The 18900-nt window shown below is 35.6% G+C and overlaps 1 protein-coding gene across 1 annotated transcript in view; it reads right to left on the reverse strand.

The window, feature by feature from the left end:
- Positions 1 to 1245: 1245 nt before the first annotated feature.
- ZNF280D (zinc finger protein 280D) overlaps positions 1246 to 18900 on the reverse strand; it is a 128429-nt gene continuing 110774 nt past the window's right edge. Inside the window, exon 20 of the mRNA XM_074294610.1 lies at positions 1246 to 1530. Coding sequence (XP_074150711.1) covers positions 1441 to 1530 — 90 coding nt within the window. The 3' untranslated portion in view covers positions 1246 to 1440. The remainder of the gene's footprint in view (positions 1531 to 18900) is intronic.

Below are 18900 nucleotides of genomic sequence, written 5' to 3' on the forward strand. Positions count from 1 at the left end.
TTGATATTGTATCTTTAATTTTATTTCCTTATCTTAATACCATTGCTAACATTTCTAGAACTATAACAAATAGTAGAAGAGAAGAGATATTCTAATCTTATACCCATTTATACTAGAAAACTTTCTACAGTTTCTTTATTGCAGAAGATGAAAGCTCCTAGATTTCATCTAGATGCTTTTGTCTATATTAAAGAAGGACCCTTTCATTCCCATGTTTTTTGGAAATAACAAATGAATGCTATAATTTCTCAAGGACTTTTTCTGTATCTATGGAAAATTCTAAAACTTTATCATTTATGTAATTAATTACACTGTTTTCCTAAGGTTGGACTCTCTTTATAATCCCTCATTTGGATTCAATTTGGTTATAGTAAAATATTTTCTGGCTATTCTGCTCTAGACTCGTACTTTGTGATGTTTTTTGACAAGAGAAATGTTTTGGCTACAGATTCTCCAACACTGACTTTGTTCTTTTCCTTATCTCAGTTGAAACACAGACAATTATACTTCTGAAAGCTTTAGTAAATGAAATAATTGAAAATCCACTACACTTGCTTAATTGATATGAGCTCTGAAGCATTGTTAGGTTATTTTGTGATGAACTGACTATAGGAAAATGGCTCATAGAAGAATTCCATTTTATTAAAAGATATAATACTTTTCTCGGTGTTATAGTCTAGCTGAAACTAAAATTCAGTAATAAAGAAAGATGATTATATAACATTTAATGTTTACCACAGCCGTGTCAAATCAGTCATGGTCTTTATCAAATAGGCAGGCTAATGTTTGTTAATGATCACCATCTTAGAAGATTATACTGGTATTGACACTTTAGTTCTCAACCTAATGATCTATTTAAGTGAAATCTATAATTTTCATTAGAGAATAAAAAGCAATGTCTTGCTCTTATTCTATTACCCCTTAAACTGCAATTGTATTTTCTCTTCTTTCTTTCATTGCTAAAGTAAACTTGGCTATATTCATTGTCAACATTTCCTCATTGCCTTCAATAATGCAGAATGCAACCTCTTCACGCCCTCTCTTCTATACTTCTGATCCATATTCTCTTGCAAAGATGGGGTTGAAACTACCTCATCCCATTTTATTTTGATACTTTAACTAGATGAAAGCAGGTAACAATCATTTGATAAAGAAATTATATCAGACAAGAGAATATACTTGTATATAGGATTTTATTATACAAACTGAGTTTAGTATAAGGGCATCAATTATATTTTAACTAGAATGGGAGATTTTTTTCACACATTTTGAGGGTGTGGCTTTCTAGTACCTCCTTGATAAGGAATCACCAGAGGAGGAAGGAGCTGCCTTAGACTAGGCTTTATTCTTGTCTAGGTCTCCTTCCCAGCTTTGACTGAAGGGGGACAAGTTTCTGGAAGATGTTGGATTTCTTGTCTTTCTTTTGGAAGCATCCTTGGATCAACTGGCATTAATGTCTCTATCATTAAGAGGCAAAGGAGAGCAATCACCTGTCTTCTTGACCCATGTCTTGCCACTGGACTCATGATTCTGGAAGAGAGAATGATACTGGTGACTTTATGTATAGCACTACCTCACTTAAACTCAATTTATTTGTAAATCAAGACAGCATCCTCCTGATGTTATTGGTCTCATTAAAGAATGAAGGATGAACAACAATAAGAGATAAGTACAGCCTGGACTCTCCTTTCTAAAAGGAGCCCAGTAAAAAGACTACTCCATACCTAAGGGAACCTTCTTAAATACCCCAAGAATGGGAGAAAAAGACTGCTAGTAACTAGGAGCTGTGGGTTACCCCTAGGTCATTTGTGGTTTCTAAGTTTGAACCCATGTTTCCTTGGCTTAGGTATGTATTTGTGAGACCAGTGTGTCTCAGATCTATGTAGGATGTTTTGTGCTAATTGTTCATATTTTGACATCTTAGTAAATACTTCTTTCTAAAAAATAAGGCTCCCAACTGATAATCTTGAAGGAAAGCACACTAATGGGTACTTGAGTTGATGGCAGAAGACCAACCCCACTTTGGGAGAAATCTGAAGGAGAAATAGAACTATGGGAATTCCTCAGAGTGGAGATGAGTTGGGTTACAGAGATGGAACACTCGGATTGGAATTGGATTGAAGTACTTCAGAGCTTAGAAGGCAATACTGCCAGAAATCCTCCATCAAGGATCAACCCATTGTGCTAGGGACCTTCCTTTAGGCCTGTCAATGTTGTATAGATACCAATGCAGTAGGTGGGCTCGCTCTCAGTTATCCTTCCCATTTGGCTGGAGCACGTATATGAAGGCACAGAACACCAAGAATATGTATGCAGATGCACATAACATGAGGAAGACTTGTAGCTTGGGCACAAGTCACAAGTCTGATGCTTTGGAACCAGCAATGTCTTTGGTGAGATTAGTGGACTTCTTCCTCTTATCTTGCTTCCCTGATGTTGCTTTGCAGGTAGTCTCTGTTGGAAACAGTCTCTAAGCAGTATGTGGTTCTTGCATAGCATGATCCTTCTTGGTCCCACAATGCTTCTGTGGGTCTGTGGTCCCTGCCAGTCACTACCAGGTGGGGTTCTACTAGGCATAGATTTATGGAGCTGAGCTTTTCTTGCTTCTAGCTTCTGGCTCTAATTGGAATCTTCTACTTGAATTTATTTTTCTTCCTCAAAGGGGGCTCTTTCCTATTCTACCATAAAAAAGCCAGAGGTCTCTCTGTTAAAGCTCTATTATTAGTAATAATGTGACTGTGAGACTGGGGAAACCCCCTGGGGCTTTCTCCCATAAAAAAAGATATCTCCCTCTTTTTGAGTCCTAACTAGCTGAAATAGTGTTTCCTTTCCAGAAGAAGATTCTTCTCTGCAAATATTAAGCAATTTGGAACAGCTAGCTAGTGCTTTCAGGCTTTGTTTTTGTGTTTATTTACATTTATCAGTGATATAAAAACTTTATTCCATTGTAAAATCATTAATGAAATTTTTGTGAGAAAATATCATTATATATTTCATTATTAGTAGTAATTTTGTTATAACCCTTTGAAACACAGTGATTCAAAGGTCTAGTTCTAAGTTTACTATATTTCAATTCTTCATCTTAATGGCAGTCATAACTTAAAAAGTTCCCTCACAAAAATCCTTGAATCAAAATATTAAAAGTACTTAATTGGCTCCCCTTTCTTTTTTTTTTCCTCAATAGTATTTTATTTTTCCAAATAAATAGTTTCAAGGATTCATTTTTGCAAGGTTTTGTGTCCAAAATTCTTCCTCATCTCCTCCCTCCCTAAGACAGAAAGCAATCTTATATAAGTTAAACATGTACAATCCTTTTAAAAATATATCCATATTTGTCATATTGTACAAGAAAAATCCGACCAAAAGAGAAAAATGAAAAAGCAAGCAAACAAACAAAAATGAAAATATTGTGCTTCAAACTACATTCAATCTCCATAGTTCTCTCTGGATCCTTAGGCTTTTTTTAAAAGTTGCATTTCCAAGTCATCAAGGGCTGAGTCTCTGAAACTTCATCCAAGTTTAGGACTTACTGTTTAATTTCTGATACCTAAACTACACTTAATTAGTATTCATTCAGAGACTTCTCTTTTAATAATCTACTAAGGATTTTTAAGGGTTTGGGGACTAGGACCTCCTAATTTCTCAATTCTAAAATTCCTTTGGGTTTTTTGCTTACTGCTGTCCAGGAAAATATCAGCTTACCTCCTAGGAGCCAATTGCTTGACTCAACTCAGTCCCAGAAAGGAAGTAATTCCTCCAGTACTTATGTCACATTTGGAAGTGAACTTGTGACTGTTTTGTAGTAACCATTTTAAAGATTAATTCATTCTACTTAGTAAATGAGATGGTAGAGTAGAGAATGAATGCCTAGTTTGGTGGGCCAATGTTTTAACTAAGTACCCCTTTGGAAAAGCTTTAAAAGAAAAAAGAAAAAAAGTCTGCCATGAAAAAGTAAAGGCACAAGAACAAAACTATACTGAGGGGCAAGATCAGTGCTTTTCCCCTGACTAATTGCATCCCTGGCTTGCATATATATATATATGTGGGATCAGAAAACTTTTCCAGTTTTTTATCCCATCTTATGGAATATGTTTGTTACCAAGGATAAACCCCCATTAAATATAGAAAAAACTTGTTAATTGGAAGATTTTGAATTTTCCCAGTTATATTACCTCTTGAAAATTGTCTACTAAGACGTGGAAGGAATGTAATTGGTTGGAATACTCTCATTGTTGAAATCAAAGATCTTTGATATATTAGAATTTGCAAAGGTACTTTGAAAAGGTTTAATGTTGTATTAGCGCAGAATATCACTATAAGACTGAGGACTCAGTCAATCTATGAATTGCATTTAAAAAAAAAAACACTTTATCTTGGAATCTTTCTAATTCACTCAGAAGCTATTCTTTGCTTAGACCTTGACTTTGTTGCTTGATGTCTTTTATTTTTATGTGACATGGAAATATTGATGTGTAAAAAGAAAACATCCAATAGGAGAGGGAAGAGAATCAAGTGGACAGCACCTGGGATCCAAATTTTAACAAGCTGCTCTACTTCACCATCACTGGGAGATGAATTAAATAGTAATAGATTCAGATTGGTATAAGTTTCATGAAAATAAAAATGTAAAATTTTTATCTTTCCCTACCTTTCCTACTGAGGCATGAAACATGAAAATGGAAGGAAAAAATGATTGCACCATTACTGAATGTCATGTGTACTTTGGCTGCTAAGTTAGGTCACTCTGTGCTCTGGCTCTGGATTGTTTGCAAACCTGTCTGTGGAAAGTCTCCAAGGACAGCATTAGTAAGGCTCTTGTCCAAAGCTGATCCTTTCTCCAACCTCAAATGCTAGCGGTGGCAGGCTATTCCTTGGCTTTTGCTCTGTCTTTCTTTGTTTATTTGCTCAGGATGCAGTGCTGAGCCTCTTAGCTCTCCTGTGGGTCTCTCTAGTTATGAATCACTTATTCTAAACCATGTTTTAATAATGCTTTGAATTTGTCATAAGTTTATATGCCTACAAATTTAAAGCATCATTAAAACTACTGGGAGTAGAGAGCTGAGCACTAGAAGAGCTATTAACTGAGGAAGTTGAGCCATCAAGACTCTCAATTAGAGGTGGCAAAAGATGAAAAGGCAAGAAGATAGTGAAATGTCGAACATACACAGGAGAGATCAAAAGGAAACATGGACTCTGTCCTGGAGTCCCAGAGTGCAAGAAATTTCAAAGTCAAGAATTAAGAATAATGCAAATCTTCTAAATGACTCCTAAGAAAAGATTCAGGAAAGTTTACTTCTTATTTCTAGAGGGCAGTATGCTCTAATCAATCAACAATTTAAAAAAATATTTATTAAAGTAGCTACTGTGTACAAAGGACTGAGCTAAGAGCTGGGGATATAAGAACAAAAAGTGAAACAATCCCAACTCCCAATGAGCTTACATTCAAATAAGAGACAAGTACAAGTAAAATATATGTATAAACAATTAAATACAATGATTTTGGGAGAGAGGTTACTAGCAATTGGAGGGGGGAAGCCCAAGGCTTCATACAGAAGATGGCATTGGAAATGTATTTTAAAGAAAGGGACTCTATCTATCTACAAGGCAAAGATAAAGAAGTAGCGCATTCCAGTCCTACGGAATGGCAAATACAAAGGCACAAAGAATGGAAAAGGAATGTTTTGTGTGAAGAAAGGAGAGGCCACAGCAGCTGGATCACTGAGTTCAGGAGGAGGAATGTCTTCTGAATCTGAAAAGATAGGATGGGACCAAAGAGTAAAAGGTTTTAAAAGCTAAAAAGAGAAATATATGTTTTATACTTAAGGTAGTAGGAAGTCACTGGAATTGATTAATTAGGGGATTCACATGGTTAGATTTGGGCTTAAGGAAAATTACTTTGTGTTGGAGAGACTAGAATAGTTAGGAGGACTTGAGCCAAAAAGGTCAATTAAGGATTTATTATAATATTAAAGCAAGAAGTGATGGGAGGCAGAATTAAGGTGAGTGAAGAGAAGAAAACAGATCTGAGAGATGTTATGGAGGATGAGTTGGAATATTTAACCATTGATTGGCTTTGTAAGATGAGAGAGAGTGATAAGGTCAGGATAATGGCAAGGTTACAAATCTGGGAGACTGGATAGATTAGTAGTATTTTGGAAAAGGTCAGGGTTTAGGGAGAGAAATAGTAAGCTCAGCTTTGATCATGGGGAGTTGCAGTTGTCTTGGGGATATCCGTTGTGAAATGTTCCAACAAATAATTTGTGAATTAGGATTGAAGCCTAGTAAGAGACTGGGTCTAGATATCCAGAACTAAGAGCCATCTGTATCTATACCATAGTTAAACCTCTGGAGATGATGAGATTGAGAGTTCTCATAGAGGGAGAAGAGAAGAGGAGCTGGGATAGGACCTTGAGGAACAGCCACAGCTAAGGGGACATATGAGCCAGCAAATGAGACAGTAATGGTCATACAGGTAGAGAGTGAGAACTGTGCCATGAAAAAACTCAGAGAGGAAAGATTATCTGGAAAAAATATATAGTCATCAGCGTCACAAGCAGCCAAGAGGTGGAGAAGGTGAAGACTGAGAAAAGAACATCAGATTTGTCAATTAAGGAGATTACCGGTGACTTGGGAAAGAGTGAATAAAATACTGTATTTGGAGTCAGCAAGACATAATTGCAAAACCTTCCTCAGTAACCTATTCACTGTTTGATTTTGGGCAAGTCCTTTAACATCCTTTCACATCAGTTTTCTCATCTGGAAAATGGGGATAATAATATTTACCTCCTATGGTTAATGTGAAGATCAAATGGAGTAAACCTCTACTTAAATGCTAGTTTATTACTGTTAATATTTTTATTAATTATTAGTATAGGATGAGTTTAGAAACCAAATTGTAAAGCCTTAAGAAGCAAAAAAAAGAAAATGGGGAAAGTAAGTGTAGGAAGTTTATTCAAGAAATTCAGCTGAGAAAAAGAGGAGATATATAGGAATGATAGCTTGATGCAATGGAAGTGTCTAGAGCAGATTTTATTTTATTTCTTTTTAAAGATGGGAATGTTTGAAGGAAGTGGGGAAAGAACCAGTAGATAGGAACCAGGAGAGTGGAAATATTATTGTGCTATAAAAAATGATAAGCAGGATGATTTTAGAAAAGACTGGAGTTACATGAACTGATGTAAAGTGAAGCCAGCAAAAGCAAGAAAATGTTTTATATAGTAACAGCAATATTCTTTAATGAAGAATTATGAATAACTTAGCTATTCTTAGCAATTCAATGAGACAAGACAATCCCAAAGGACTAATGATGAAGCCTACTATCCATCTCAAGAGAAAGGACTGATATGGTTTGAATATAGGCTGAAGCATGCTATTTTTTCCACTTTCATTCTTTTTCTTTTATTTGAATATTCTTATGCAAAATGATTGTACATGTACAATCTATATCTGTTTACCATCTTGGGAATATGGGAGAGGAAAGAATAAAAAAATTTGGATCTCAAAACTTTAAAAAACAACAAATATTTTTAAAATTATTTTAACATGTAATTGAGGAAAATAAAATGTATTAAATAGGAGAGACTGAAGGTTCAAGAGAGAATAGGAAAAATTAAAATGATTGAGAAGAGAAGAAGGGATGGCCTCAAGTGAAAGTGTAGAGAGGTTAGATTTGTCAGAGAGTGGAAAAAGGAGGAAAGAGTGGGAGAAGATATAAAGGAGCTTTCGGATGAAGGCCAAATGGTCTCAGTTTTCTCAGTAAGGTAAGAGGTAAGAACTCTAGCTGAAGCAGAGGGATTATGAAAGGGATAAAAGGCTTGAGAAGGGAATAAATTTGGAAGGAAGCTTTTATGGATGAGATGGGGAATCAGTTAAGGAGGAATTTAAAAAAAACTGCCTTGCTACAGTGAGGTTCCAGTTAAAGTTGGGTAACATGAATTTGTAATATGCCCAATCTTCACAGGTCAAGATGCTTTCTCCAACTGCATTAAGCAATTCCTGAATAGGGCTGGAGGAGGCAGATGTTGGAAATAATCCAGGCCTATGGCAAGAGATGAGTGTCATTAGGACAAAGACTGAAGGGATTTAAAAGCACAAGACAATATGAAATTTAAAATGGCAGATTATTGGTTTGAGATTTGAGAGGGGCAAGAGTGAAGTCAAGACAATGGTAATCGACCAAGATAGTACCAAGAAAGTAGGAAATAGGTATAAATGAAAACAAAATAATACAAGACCAAAAGTGATAAATAGCTATTGCTAGATAAGGAGAGCTATAAGAAAGAAGCTGGTAATAAAACCCATGTCCTCAGATGTCTGCACATAAATGCAAAAAATGTGACTAGCAGGCAAAATTAATTTTAAAGTCATAATTCAAGGAGTTAACTTGCTCTTATAGCTACCACTGATACTTGGTGGGATGAGATTTGTGACTAAAGCAAATTTCTGGAAGGATGCATCTTATTCAAAAGGAATAAGATAGATAAAAGGTATAAGAGGAGAGGAAGAAGAGAAATGGGTAGCAACTTTGTATATTAAGATTTGTTTATGGCTTGGTCAATACTCATATGAGTAGCCAAGAACCAGTGGAAAGAAGCAGTGGTGAAGAATATTTGGGTGAAGGCCAATGGTAGCTGAAACAAAGGGATCTTGTCATCACAGTGTACTATAAGCTAGGAAAGTAAATGAGGTATTTGGAAAAGTATAATAAATAAATAATAGGGTACTTCAATTATGCATTTGTCTTCTCACCAGTAAAAATTAAGCTGTTAATAATTTTTGACTTGTCTTAGTGATAATTTCATGCTTTAAAAAAAAAAAGAAAAACCACCAAAACTAACTTCTCTTCCGAATCTGAGAGAAGCTAGCTGCTTGAAGGAAATTGATGGGAACCATAGGAGGATTTGGGCATTCCTCACTAGAATTTTTGATGGAGGAGAAAGTTGAGTATGGTATGACACACTTCTTATATTTTTAGAGATTAAATTTCAAAGTGTTCCTCAAAATGGATATGTATAGGAAAAGGCTAGAAGATTAGAGGATCCTCAAAAATGAAATTTTGAAGAAACAAAGAGAAATAATTTTGATGAAGAGGAAAAACTGGGTGATATTTAAAGATCAACATTGATGAATGGGCAATTTTCAAAAGATAGGAGGGGCAGATAGGTAGCACAGTGGATAAGAGCACCAGCCCTGGAGTCAGGAGTGAGTTCAAATTTGACCCCAGACACTTAACAAGGCCTAGCTGTGGGACCCCTGGCAAGTCACTTAACCCCAATTGCCTCAGCATTAAAAAAAAAAAAAAAAAAAAAAAAGGAGAGGAAGAGAGATACAGAAGGTGGAAGCAAGTACTAATACATGACAGACTTCTGTAAGAATACCACCAGGAGTAATAATGTTCAGAATAAGCTGAAACTGGGAAAGAAAGAAAAGAAAAACCAAAATCTAAGGGTTTTTAAGGCACTATTAAGCAAAAAGAGGATCAAAGAAGATAAAGGATCACTGCTTGAGTGGATGTGATGATTGATAGTGGGCAGAGAGGTTCATTTTTCATTCCACTTCCTTGTTGGTAAACAAGAATATTAAACATCTACTATGTACAGGAAGAATGATCTTTGGACTGGAAAATGAACAGTCTAGATAAATAGGAAGATAGCATGAAAGAACCTAGATGAGTTTTATGAGTTGAAGTCGCCAGATCCAGTTGAATTATATCTTGGTATGATAAAAGAACAGATAATTGATGGGCAGCAGTCCATGGCTTTGAAAAACCTTTGAAAACAGAAATATCATGAATTGAAGAAGGCCAAATATCTCAATTTCTAAAAGAGGGAAGAGAGTAGAATCTGCAAACTATAAGCTAGTAAACTTAACTTCAGTTAATTGTCACAATGCTTGATACATAGCAAGCATTAAATACCTATTAGCTATTATTAAATGCACAATTCTACAATATACAGAAAGTATCATCAAAAGAACAGTTAGCAAACATGTAGAAAATAAAATGGTGACCCCTCCAAGCCAATGATGGCTTCCTTGAAAAAAAGGTCATTGATTTTAACTTCAGTTTCTTTTTTGACAGGGTTACCAGACTAGTAAATGAGAGGAATACTACGGACATAGTTTAACTAGATTTAAACAAAGCATTTGATGAAATCTTTTGTGATTCGTATGAATAAGAAAAAAAGATGTTATGTAGATGGTAGTAAAATTAGGTGGATTTTAATTTATCAATAATCTTTCAAGGATGAACAATGTAGGGGAAGAGAATGAATGAATGAGAAGTTGTGAAACAAACTGGGTCCCTATTGTTTCTTCCTTAGCAATCTCTTTGAAAAGCCAATGTGGAAAGAAAAAAAAAAAGGAAAAAAAGGAAAAGATAACATGGAAGGACATCTCTTCTATATGTGTGTTCTGTAAATCCCTCCCATGGGATTTATTCCTAGAGAGGTCATTTAATTCCATCTCCTTATTTTATGGATGAAGAAACTGCATCAAGAGGAATAATTACTTGTCTAAGCCCACACATTGAATATGTTGTTGATGTTGTAACTTGAATCTAAGTCTTCTGATTTCAAATCCAGTATTCTTTCTATGATGTCTACTGGATGAAAATTAATAAATGAAATTAGTAAATAGTAAAAATAGAAAAAATGCAAAAAACCCTCCAACAGAACTCTATTAATATTAGCTAGTCAAGAAAATATTGGTATTTGTGAACACTACTTGGTAAATTATTTTCCATTTAATTAACTTACAGTACTATAGATTGTTTCTCACTTTAAGACTTGTAACATAAGCAAAATCTTTTTTGTAGTCTCATGGTCTCTTTCCTGGAAGAACTGCTAATTAGGTTGAAGTGCACCAAATAGCAATTTTATGATTGCATTGCAACACTAGCTCATTAGGATGGAACTGATATGAGCTCACATATTTAGAATTAGAATATTCAGGGAGGGAGCAATGAATGAGCCTTATTATCATTTCTAGGTTAGCATGGGGTAAGTCCAACCTGCAGGCTTTGTCCATCAGTCCAAATGAATACAGCTTATTCAGCTCTTTTTAGGTACGTTCTTGTTCTTGAGGAAATTTTTTTTTAAATGACATACGGAAGAAAATGGTAAAGAGCCAATTATTTCTTTGGGATGATTGATTTGCTAATTATAGCAAATGATTCTAATGAAATTGCTGAATACCAAGTATGTATGAATTGGGTCATACCTGTGACCAGTGATGGATTCTAGATAGGGTGTATATAAATACACTGAGTGCATCCATGCCACAATTTTACTTTTATTAAAATGAATAGTCAGAGGGAGTGGCAGACTGAAGACTCTTATACCTAGCCAGTATACTGAAAATGTAATCAGATATTAGATAGTACAGAGAGGCTCAGGTTCATAGCGGACTACTCATAGACTTGGTTTAAAACAGGAATTCAACACAATTCTTTTAAGTTCAACAAGGACTTAGGAACTGCCTACCATGTACCATCCTCAAGGCATATATCTTCTTTTTTCTCAACAGTATTTTATTTTTTCAATACATGTGAAGATAGTTTTCAACATTCATTTTTGTAAGATTTTGTGTTCCAAACTTTTCTTTCTCCCTCCCTTATGTCTCCCCTCCCCAAATCAGCAAGCAATCTGATATAGATTAAATATGTCTAATACTTTTAAACATATTTTCATATTTGTCATGTTGTGCAAAAAAAAAAATCAGACCAAAAGGGGAAAAAATGAGAAAGAAATAAAAACAAAAAAAGGTGAAAATAGTATGCTTTGATCCAAATTAGGTTTCCATAGTTCTTTCTCTGGATGCAGATGGCTCATTCCATCCCAAGTTTATTGGAATTGCCTTGAATCACCTCATTGTTGAGAAGAACAAGTCCTTCACATTTGATCATCACATAATTTTATTGTTACTGCATACAATGTTCTCTTGATTCTGCTCACTAAGGAAATTATCTTCTACTGGGAAGATTGTTTTTAGCCTAGCATCAAAGTCTAACCCCACTAACTCCTTTTGCACTTGTGTTAAGTAATAATCAAATACTTGGAAGTGACTAGATATAGTGGTTAGTATTGGACTTGGAGTAAAGAAGACTAAGTTTAAATCTTTCCTCAGAAACTTATTAACTCTTTAACACTGGTAAGTCACTTAACAATTCTCTTCTTCAGTTTCTTCATCTGTAAAATGGAGATGATAACAATAGCATCTGGGTAGAGAGGTGGTACAGTAGATAAAGTTCTGGGCCTGAACTCAGAAAGACTCATCTTTAGAAGTTCAAATCCAGCCTCAATCACTTACTAGGTATGTTACCATGGACAAGTCACTTAACCCTGTTTGCCTCAGTTTCTTCATCTGTAAAATGAGCTGGAGAAGAAATGGCAAACCACTCTAGTGTCTTTGCCAAGAAAATCCCAAAAGGGTCACAAAGAGTTAGTCATGCCTGAAGTGTCTGAATAATAACATTATTATTCACAGTTATGACGGATCAAATGAAATGACATAGATAGAAAGACTTTGCAAATTTTAAAGTGCTATAAAATAGATACTTCTTATTATGTGACCAGAGAAGTGATGGCACTGAGAACTTTGTAAAGAGACCTTGATAACTGGAAACTAATCAGGAATAAACCATTTCTGTAATTATAGTGTCAATAAAGAAACAGTTTGATTTCTATCAATCTAATTTTTATATAGCATTTTGAGGATCACATTTATTGCCTAAAGTGATTTTACTAGTAACCTAAGGTACTTAGAAATGCATTCATTTCCCAACCCTCTCTCTCCAGACACCGAAAAAAGTTAATGAGGACCACCAGCTAGTAACATGCTCTTCAGCATGTTTCTAGGTCTCAGATATAAATAAGGAACCTGATGATTGCCATCTCAAATTCTATGGTGCTGCAATTATTTTAGATACCAACATCTACCAGTGAAAAATTTAACCATATTTAAATGGTGGTGAATGTTTTTAGTCTTTTCCTTGCAATCCTAAATTTTTTTTGCTACAAACTTTGTTTTCCACAGCAACCATTTCTTTAATAACAGCAATGCAATTGTGTTTTATACTCATTTTGTGGTTTACTCATGTCTTTTTCCTGTTATACTTAAATTCCTATTCCTGCTGAATCTCTCACGTCTAGATTCTGGACCTTCCTTGTCTGCCTAGATCTAGGACATTTGCTTAGTTTTCTATACCTTACCTGTCAGGGTCTTGACTTTTTGCTTACCATGATTTTAACCTCCCCTCCTTCCATGCAGAACTGAACTCTCACTTCATAGGTTCATAGAATTTAGAGACGAAAAGGACATTGAATGTTAATCTAGTGATTTAATTTTACCCATGAGAAAGCCAAGACCCAGATAGAAGAAATGAATAGCCAACCTAACTCTCAATTTGGGGCTCTTTCAATTATACAGCACTACTACCTTTCCAATTAAGGTCCAAGCAGCTACTTCTGGCACACGTTATCCCCTGTAGGTACTTTTTTGAAAAAATTAATCTTTTAAAAAAATTAATCTTTTAAAAATTTAGGTTATTTCTCCAAATCATCCAGGTTAGTAACTGAAACGATCCAATCAAAGAATTCTAGAAAAATATCAAGCTATGAAATTGTCTCACATAATTAGGAGATTTGTCTTCTAGACCTGGAAAATTATAGCTTTCTTGTTATCATCATCAGAATCCATTCTTCCTTTTCTATAGTTCCTTTATTATTATAGTTCATTACTTTAAAAAAAATTACAATGTGGTAAGAAGATATATTTTTAGAAAATAGCTTTCATCTAGAAAGTTATCTTGATATAAATTTCTATCTTTTATCCTATTTGAGTCGGTTAATCATCTTCTATCTCTTTTAACAAAGAGTCCCAGCTCTGTCTTTGATTAGTTGAAAAGAAAGCATTTGACTCTCCAAACGCTGGAGTCCCATTGAGAATATAGCCAAATCATAAATTGATGGATCTATGAAAAATAACCACCTAGAAAGCATTTGCAATATTTTAGTGTCAGCATAAACTTTATTATTTAAAATAGCTTCAGAAATAACAATAATATGTTCTTTGGGGAAATTGTCAATTACCCCCCAGATGTGCTCATTAACATTTTTAGTGATGTTCTCTAAAATTTCAATCTGCTATATTAGAACAGAATTGCTGCTACAACGTGCTATATGCAGACTTTAGAATATTCAAGTTCAGAATATAATTTGGAGGGCTATTTGAAAGGCTTAAATTCCGTTAGTGGTTCTATATTTTTATTTATTTTTTTCTACATTTTATTTGACTATAAGTGATATCTTCCTTGAGCCTCAGTTTTCATCTGTAAAATGGGGGTAAAAAAACTTGTCTTATTCTTACCTCACAGGGTTGTTTTCAGGAAATTATTTTTGTAAATATGAGCTACTATTATTAAACCTAAAACAGAATTAGTACTGTTACTATTTGTTATAAGCAGCATTGGCATTATTAATAACACAATGATGATATTAAATATTAGCATACATTTATTGTTAGTCATGCTTTTAGGCTGTATTTCTAATAGGCAGAACCACAGTTTAGAGTGTTAGAATTGAAAGAACAAGAATAGAGTCAGCTCTATTCTTCAGTCAGCTCTTTAATATTAATGGAACCAGTGAATACAGTTCCCAGAAAGCAAACTTAAGGATTTCAGTATTACCAATTGTCTCAGTAAAAAATTTATTCAGAAATAATCACTTTTACTTAAATGCTTATAATTCCTTATCTAAGGATGTAGAATTGTCTGCTTTCTAAATGGAGGTACTACAAAGAACTGAACAAGAAATATCTTTGAAGAATCAAAACAGCAGAGACTCCAGATACATGTCAGAGATCAGGTACTAAGAATGCAGCTTGGGAGGGCATTGCATTGTGGAACTGACTCAGAGGGTTGGCTTGTGGAAATGTGCACAATCAGTGCATTGCCAATTTGTTAATGAAGATCTTTCCTAATGATTCGAGGCTCTTTTAGCTCTCCTTTTTCTTGCCCCATGTGCCCTAGGAAATTTAGAGGTGGAGATAAGACAAGTCCCTCACTTTGAATCACGGAGCTTGATAGCAAGTATGAGAAGGAAATATGACTATTTCTATTTCAGAGTAGCAGAAGGATTCCCTAGCTTTTTATGGCCCCAGAGGCATAGAAAGGAGCAATCTGCAGTAAGCACAATAGCAGTTTTTAATGGGGGATAAACAAAATGGAAAAAAAAAAATATTCTGAAATGAGGAGCTCGTTATTTGTCAGTAACAGATCATTGTTACTGGCAATAAAATGAACCTATGATGCCCATGAGCTTGGGCACTAAATTTCTTAATGCTATTGTCGCATGCAATCTCAGTGTAAACAGCACCCCTCTGGGGCAAAATACTGCCGTGAATGGCATCCAAAAGACTGGCTTTGGGAAGCAGGCAAGAGAACTGAGGTGAATGGAGGCAGAGTGCATGCTGGGGTGGAAGGACCCTGGACCCTCAGGCTAAAGATCGGGAGATTTGTCCCTGACTCTCCTCCACAGCCTTCAGCTAGGCCCAAGGTTGGGATGAAATACAGTTAGTGGAATCAAGCTCAGGCTAAGAATGCTTTTGATTATATCTAAATGTATATTTTAATTTCGGGATGGTTTTCAATGACAACCGTTGATGTAGTTTACCTCAAAATTTCCTAGAACCGATATCTTGTTCAATCATCCATTATAATCATATAGCACCAGATTTTATTACTGACATAATTTTTAACTTTTACATTTTTCCCTCCATTTTCAGTGGAGAGAATAAAAGTCGAATCAAGTCAACTAACACTTATTAATCATAATTCTGTGCTAGGAAAGCACTAGGGAATGCATATACAAACAGGAAGTTAGTCTCTGATCTACAAGGTCTTGGCTTCCTAATGGGGAAAATAACATGCAAATAACTACATACAAAAAAGATATAAACAGAATAAACTGGAGATAATCTCAGAGGGAAGGCACTAACATTAAGGTCGACTGGGAAAGGCTTCTTGGAAAAAGTAAGATCTTAGTAAAACCTTGAAGGAAATGGAAGGGAGAGGGTCCTAGAGACTAGACAGCCCAACATATTCAAGATGGGGCAATGGAGTGTCATGTGAGAGCAACAGCAAGGAGACCAATATCACTGGCTTTCAGAGGAGGAAAGTCTAAGACTGGAAAGATGGGAGAGGGCCAGGTTATGAAGGGCTTTAAAAGCCAAACAAGACCTAAAGTTAATGAGGAGTTGCTGGAATTTATTGAATGGGAGGAAAGGAGGTCAACATGGTCAAAACTGTGCTTTAGGAAGACCAATTTGGCAGCTAAATGAAGAATGGACTGCAGCAAGGAAAGCTTTGAGTCATGGAAATCAATTAGATGACTATTTCAATAGTCCAGGCTTGAAGTGACTAAGTAGTCCCTAAAGTAGAAAGATTAAAAAAAATACTAACTCTAACCTAAGTCTTCTTTTACCTTTCCAGATAAAGTCAATATGAAAATCTTCACTCTCTAATGTCTTTTCCCTTTCATTCAGACAGGAAGTTATCTTTGTGTGGAACTGAAGCGAAACAGAGAAGTATAATCATAGGGACTGAGTAGATTGAAGAACTGAGATTGGTGCTACTGTCAGAGACCGGTTCCTAGAGTTAATATCCAGAGTCCAAGTAATTCCCGGCAGCTGCAAGCACCATGAAACATAGTTAGGACAAGCAGCATAACAGATAAGCCAGATATAAAATGTTTTGTTTTATTGGGGTGGGGAGACACTAAACATAAAGTAAAGGAAATTCTACTAGGTGGGGGCTGCCCCCAAAGAAAGATGGGTGGAGTCAGACAAGGGACCTTGGAAGGAGTCTATTGGCATAGGGAGAATGATAAAACTTAATCTGATAGTAGCTTCCTATTTTAATTAATTATTCAACATATTTACAAAGTACTTTTACAGCTTATTAAGTATTTACCTTATAATAATGTTTTCTTATTTCCATTTAACAGATCATGAAACTGGGTCAAAGATTAAATGATTTTTCTGGTCTTTTACTTACTATATTCCTATTATTTTTCTGCTGGAGAAAATTACAAAATTGTTCTGAGAGGGTCCACTACAGATTTATATATATAACATCAAGGGGTCCTCCCTGATAAAAGGTCATCCTCCCTAATCATTTTGCTATCCTAATTACCCCAGTGGCTATTCCACTCCTTATCTCAATAAGCATCTACTATTATTATTATTCAGTCATGTTCAACTCTTTGTGATCTCACTTTGGTGTTTTCTTGGCAAAGATCCTGGAGTGGTTTGGCATTTCCTTCTCTGGCTTATTTTCCATATGAGGAAACTAAGGCAAATGGGGTTAAGTGATCTGTCCAAAGTCACATAGTTACTGTCTGAGGCCACATTGAACTTAATGAAAATAAGTCTTTTTTGACTCCAGGTCTGGCACTTTATCCAGTCCATCACCTAACTGTCCAAGCATGGTCCAAGCACTCATTATGTACCAGACACTGGGCTAAGAGCTGGGAATAAAGCAAAGAGGTAGCCCCTGCTTTCAAGGAGCTTGTGTTCTGATGGGAGAAGACAACATATAAATGGGAATTAGAGAGGGTGAGGAGCAATAATGATGAAGTGCAGAATATTAGAGGCATAGATGAGAAAGTAATGAAGGATGACTAACTCAGGTCCTTCAAAATGAAGATTTGGGGAGGAATTCACCAATGTGAGAAGGGAATTTCAGGGACTGAGGGATCTTCTAGGATAAGAAAGCAATTGAGAGAATGGTAGAGAAGTTCCTATGCTTTTAGTTAAAGAGAGAAAAAAAAGACAGAACGGGTGGGAGGGAGGGAGAAAAAAAAGAGAGAGGAGAGAGAGACAAAGATACAGAGAAAGGAAGGAAAGAGGAAGAGAGAAAAAGGAGTAGGAGGAGGAAGAGGAAGAGAGAGAGGAGACAGAGCTTTCTACAATCTGGCTTCTGAAACTTTGTCTCCTTTGCTGACTCTTTATCCAGGTCACGCTGTAGTTATCCTCTAAAGCTTTGTCTGACCTTTTCCTTTTTTTCACTCTAATTGCCAAATCCAATGGGTTTTTCTCAATCCTCATCCTTCTTAATCTGTTTACAATATTGACAGTATAGAGCATGTCCTTCTGGATGCTCTCTCCTCTTTGGGTTTTCCTGACACTGCTCTCTCCTGGTTCTTCTCCCTATTTGATCACTAATTTATTATCTCCTTTGCTGTATTTTTATTCAATTCATACCTTTAACTGTGGGTCTCTTCCAAGGCCATCCTAGTTAATTATTTTCTCTATGCAGATGATTCCTAGACACACACACACACACACACACACACACACACACACACACACACACACACACATACATATTTCCAGTTCTAGTTTCTCTCCTGAGGTATAATCATCCTCTCAAATGTTTTTTGGACATCTCAAATTGAATGACCTGTAGCCAGCTCCAACACAACCTATCCGAAACAGAACTCAGTATCTTCTCCCCTCTTCCCCCAAAAAACCCTTGTCCATTCTACTAAACTTCCCTATTGAAAATTCTACCTCTTTCACCACCACCCAGTCCCCCAGGCTTGAAAACTCAATGTTATTCTGGACTTCTCATTTTCATGCATTCCACAAATTCAATCCTGTTGACAAACCTAGTAGTTTCTCTGTTCATAACAGCTTTCTTATGCCCTTTTTTTCCAATCAATGGAACAAGCATTTATTAAGTACTCTTATGTATCATTGTTAAGCAATGAGTATACAAAAAAGGGAAAAGCAGTACCTTCACATTCAAATGGAGGAGACAATTATGTTAGCATAGAAGGGAGACAGACCGAGGATAAGTTGGAAGGGAAGGCATTAGCATTGAGGGAGACTGAAAAAACCTTC

The sequence above is a fragment of the Sminthopsis crassicaudata genome, chromosome 2 (genome assembly GCF_048593235.1).
Source record: "Sminthopsis crassicaudata isolate SCR6 chromosome 2, ASM4859323v1, whole genome shotgun sequence".
NCBI classification, from domain to species: Eukaryota; Metazoa; Chordata; class Mammalia; order Dasyuromorphia; family Dasyuridae; genus Sminthopsis; species Sminthopsis crassicaudata.